At 42.4% G+C, this 5181-nt stretch overlaps 1 protein-coding gene across 3 annotated transcripts in view; it reads left to right on the top strand.

Annotated features, from left to right (window-relative positions):
* Positions 1-612: 612 nt before the first annotated feature.
* PTH2R (parathyroid hormone 2 receptor) overlaps positions 613-5181 on the top strand; it is a 67920-nt gene continuing 63351 nt past the window's right edge. For 2 of the 3 annotated variants that reach the window (XM_011369635.2, XM_011369633.2), the window contains exon 1: positions 613-745. In XM_011369635.2, the coding sequence (XP_011367937.1) occupies positions 671-745 (75 nt within the window). In that variant the 5' untranslated portion in view covers positions 613-670. Of the gene's footprint in view, positions 746-906; positions 991-5181 lie in introns of those variants that run through there. The other variant, XM_023536285.1, reaches the window with a different exon arrangement.

The raw sequence follows: 5181 nt of genomic DNA, 5'->3' as shown, positions 1-5181 counted from the left end.
TCTCACACACACACACACTCCGTATTATTATGGTTAGGAGAAAAGCAATCAGAGAACTTTACAGAGGGCTCTCCTGGGCACACAGTCACAGATGCAGAACGCCTGGCAGCGGAAACCTTTAACCACAAGGTCCACTGCCTCCGGGGCTGGCAGTCGGCTCGTGTCTGGACAGTAGGGAACTTTTGGAGTACTCCCCGAAGACCAAGGGCGCCCCTAGAGACAAACAGACTGGAGGGGAGCAAAGACTGTGCAAGTCGAGAGTGGCGACAGCAGCGATCTGGCTCCGTCGCCCTCGGGTCCCCTGGGCTTCAGGACGCAGTGACTCCGAGAAAAGCGCGACTGCGTCCTCGCCGCTCTTGCAGGGGGCGCGGGGACTGCCCCTCTCCGCCAGGGGTCGCGGGAGCAGTGAGTCAAGGCCGGGACGCGAACAGTTCTTCCCTGAAAACCGGACCAAGCGGCGAGACGCTGTGCATCAGGACCCGCATCCGAGGCGCGCGGGCGTCGGCAGCCCGGCTCCGGGCATCCCCAGCCGGGTGGCCCCAGGCCCCGTCACCCCAGCTGCACCGCGCTTCCCGCCACAAGTTTGCCCCGCGCCCTCCAAGTTGCGAGTGCGGAGCTTCTCCCGGGCCGGGAAGAGCGTCCCCTGCTTCTCGCTACAGCTGGTCGCGGCATGGCAGGGGCGAGGGTGTCGCCTCACGCCTGGGGGTGGCTGCTGTTCGGCAGTTGCCTCCTCGTCGGAGCCCAGGTAAGAAGCCGAGCCCCACGGCACCTGCTTCCCCGAACCTCCAGCCGGACACGGCACGAGGGAGACCAAGATGAGACCAAGGCGTGCGGACGCTTCGCTAACACATCCACACACTAACACACACACACACACACACACACACACACACACACACACACACACACACACACACACACACACACACACACGTGTGCACCTGGCAGGGTTTGACAGACATTTAGTGGAGCTGCAAAGATGTGCTTTAGGTAAGCGATGTCCTGGGGCAGGCACTGTTCGGATCAGCATCTTGGTATCTGCAAAGTAAGACGATATTTAGAAGCAACGAGGTTCTGGATCAGGAGGGTAAGGCTGGGAGGGGAAGGAACTTAATTCTTCAACTCTTAGATTCCTTGGTGCCATTTAATTAATCCAAATTATTTTTGTCTGCTGGCAATTTACCGTCACTTATGAGAACTTAAACTTCTAGGATCGATTGTGACCACTGTCTGAAAGGATAACCGACTCTCCTTGATATCACCAAAGCAAAGAGACTAGATGGAAAGAAAAATCGTGTTAAATATAGCTCTGTTGTTAACGTTAAGAATACGTGGCAGTTGTCATTTCGTACTGCTAATGTCGTTTAGAGATTTTCTGGGGAATCTTTGGCAATTGAGCTTCTTAAATGTGTAGGTCACAATTCATCCACACATTTTTGTGTGCGTGTGTAAAATAAAGTGTAGAGTTTGTACACATCTCTTCAGATGAGCTAGAAAGAGATGTGTTGGTGGGTGTAATTCAGTTTTAAGAGCCCTGTGAATTTAGACTGAATCAACATTATTTCTCCCTTCTGTTCGGCAGGGGGCGCACCTTGACCGTCAAATGAAGTCTGATTTTTTTTTTTTAAGTTCTTTCATCGTGAGAAAATTAGGCATTGATGTATGTACTGATACTATCTAAACTTAATACTATGTTCTTGGCTTTCATATGATCAATTTAAATTTCGGTCGTTCTAAAAGTGCGATAGTTTTTTAATCACATAAAGACCTAAATTAAAGGAAATGGTCTGCTAAATATTGGGCTTTACCTAACACGACCAGGATGTTTCACGTAAACTTATTCTGTTTTAAAAAAATCAAACAGTACGTGTGTTATAACTGACTAAAAGATTAGCAATGGGCGCTTAAGAATAGGGTATGCTCAAACTTAAAAATATTTTACCAGCATGAAGGAATATGACTGAATGGGACGAAACTCAAAAGAATTTGGTGACAGTTACGGAACTCTGCTGATCTCTAATGTAATTCTTGTATTTCTATCTCATAAGATATTTGAATAATATACTTAAAAATCCTGTTTGGGGGCAAATTAACTATTTATTTTACTCAATGTTCTAGATTACTTTTTCTAAGGAAATGGAAAGATATTGATTAGTGCAACAACAAAAAATCACCATGGGATTATAAGCAGAATATCTCCTTTACTTTTAGCTTTCAATAAAACAATTAGGTCATTGAACATTATTTTCTACAATTTTAAACCAAGGTACTATTGACATTTTGGGCCATATAATTCTTTGTTGTGGGATTGTCTTATAAATTGTAGGATATTGAGCAACATCCTTGTCTTCTTTCCACTAGATGCCATTTGCACCCTTCCCCCCACCATCGCCTCTGCCACCCCTGCCCAGTTGTAACAACCAAAAATGTCTATAGATATGGCCAAATGTTTCTTGGGAGGCAATATTGCCTCTGGTTGAGACTCATTGCTTTAAAATGACTTCTATTTATGTTTATAGATTAAGAATGATAAGAAATGACAGTTTATAATAATATATTACATTTTTGACGCTTTAAACAAAATCTGAAAGTTAAATTGATTTACAATGACACACTGACACCTTCTCTGATCTTCACTTTCTTCATCTTCATTGCCAGCTAATATATACATATATTAAAAAAATTAAATATATTGATAGAACAACAAAGAGTACACATCCAAGCAGAATTAGCTTGCATAGAATAATTGTTAATATTTGATAAACATTAACTCACATCACAAAATAGATACTATAGACTGGTACTCATCAACTGTTTTAAAGACCTCTGTGGTGGCAAAGATGCTGCCTTTGCCTCGATGCATAGTTCAAAACTCATTCATTCATGCATCATTACAGAGCAGAGCAATACATTTCCTAAAGCCAGATTGTCACATGGTAATGTAGACCACTGTATAAATAGGTGTAGTTTTTTCTTTACTGTGTCAGTGAGTCCTTCTGGAAATAGACACTGAGATGGAATCAGGGGTGCAGAAGGTTTATTGAGGGTAATGCTGTGAAAGATAAAAGGGTGAGGAAGCAGAATTGGATAGGAAGAGCCTCAGACCAGGATACAAATCTGACAAAATCTTGGCCCACCCCATGGAGAGCTCTGGGTAAAGGTTGCCCATCGGAGGAGTCCCATATGGTGATAAAGTGGCTAGGTCCTAGTATTCCCACTGTGCTCGGTCATTGGCTGTTGGTTATTTATAAACTCATAGACTTGGCTGCAAAGCTGCGACAGATGCTTGAAAGCACTGCAGCTGGAGGCTGTCAGCCAACTGTACTCCTTACAGACAAATGGCTGGTTCTTTCTCAGAGGACTTTCTCAGTGGTATACCTCCACGGCTGCCTCCTTTACAAAATTATCAAGGAATAACACTGATTTTGCTGGCCTTGGGAGTAGGCTGACCCCATGTCATTTAGTCACCTTCTCCAAACTCCTCAGCTGCAAGAGTGTGTGGCTCTCAGACAGTGTGTGTGTGCAAGGAAGTGAGAACAAATCCATCACCACAACTTGAAAAAATTCTCAAAAGCTCATGACATACTGAGTGGAAGTACGTAAGTTCCATAGAGTGCCATGTGTGAGCAGATACCAATGGGCAGGTTTTGTTTTCTAGCTATTATGCATTTTTGCTTATGTGCAATCCCAACACGGGCACAAATATTCTGGAGTCGGGGGTAGGAGCACTAGCCCGGGCACCCAGAAAGCTGCGTTCAAATTCCTCCTCTGATAACACGTGATCTGCTCAGGTAGGAAACTTTGTCTCTCTACTCTGCAGTGTGGAGGATGAGCTCTTACTGACTTTCCAGTGTGAAGATTCAGAGTCTATTGGAAAATCCAAAATCTCTTACTGGGTAGGAAAAAAACAAAAAGATAATCAGCAATGATATTTATTTTCTTACCATGTGCCAAATATCACGCTAAGCATTTTAATCTATTATTATCTCATTTAATTACCATAGTAACTTTATGAGATAGGCACTGTAATTGTTCACACTTTATTATATTTATTTTTAAACTTTTTTAAATTAAAAATTATTAGGGTGATATTGATTAATCAAATCAAATAAGTTTCAAGTGTATATAATTCAATAATTTCATATATATATTATATTGTGTGTTCATCACCAAAGCTAGATTTCCTTCTATCACTTGTTTATCCTTTATAAATGAGAAAATGGGGCTAAGAGATGTTAGATAATATTCTTAGGTCACACAAGCTAACAAGTAGAGTAGCCATGATTCACACTCTGGCTTCTACTCTGGAACCCACCCCTCAGATCGAGACCCTCATTATGAAGAGCAGTTGGGTACCGCTTAGCTAAATTATGTATACACACACCCTCTGTCTCAGCAGCACCCACCCCCGGACATACATAGTCCAAGGAGTTTCTCACAGAAACCCATAATGGTTATGGCCATAATTCTGTGGTGTTAGTGGCAATCTGGATGTTCATAATGGAGTATTATGCAGTAATAAAAAGCAATGGATTTCATGTACATAATGAAGCATGAATGAGATCTTTAAAACAGGGTAAGATATGGCATAGAAATAATGAGAGATGTGATTTAATACCATTTACACACATTAAATACATGCCCATAAAACAGCAACACTTATTAACATATTCAGATAAAAGATATATATTCCTATATACTTCACATAGAAGGTTGCACATAGGAAGGTAGAGAAGTAGGAGTGAGGTATAGAGATAAAAGGGGATACATAATAAAATAAGTAAAACTACATTCTGTATCTCAGACACTTGTGTTAATTGGAAATTACAGTGATAATAGATGGAATTACCAACAAGCCATTATTGGTAGATTTAAGAATGAGACATAATGGGGACAGAGGTCGCTTCCCCAAGATGGTAAGCTAGAGGACTACCCTTAGCAAAAGCACATTGAACCTTGACTGCTGGTTATCTCTGTATTGTGTTTATTCCCACAAGCACTGTTGTAGCCATAGATCCAGTGGTTGGTTGGTTCTTTCCCATTGACAGCCAGGACTGTTTCCATTTGTCTTCTAGTTTTGGGCAATGGGCTTCTCAGTGCCGCACTAATTGTGGATAGTCCCCTCAGCACTGGGAGCCCAGAAGCAGCAAGAAAAATGAGAGCCAGATGGGGCTCTTTCTT

Source organism: Pteropus vampyrus, unplaced genomic scaffold, assembly GCF_000151845.1.
Source record: "Pteropus vampyrus isolate Shadow unplaced genomic scaffold, Pvam_2.0 Scaffold152, whole genome shotgun sequence".
Lineage (NCBI taxonomy): Eukaryota > Metazoa > Chordata > Mammalia > Chiroptera > Pteropodidae > Pteropus > Pteropus vampyrus.
This window is presented reverse-complemented; position numbering and strand designations above follow the sequence as displayed.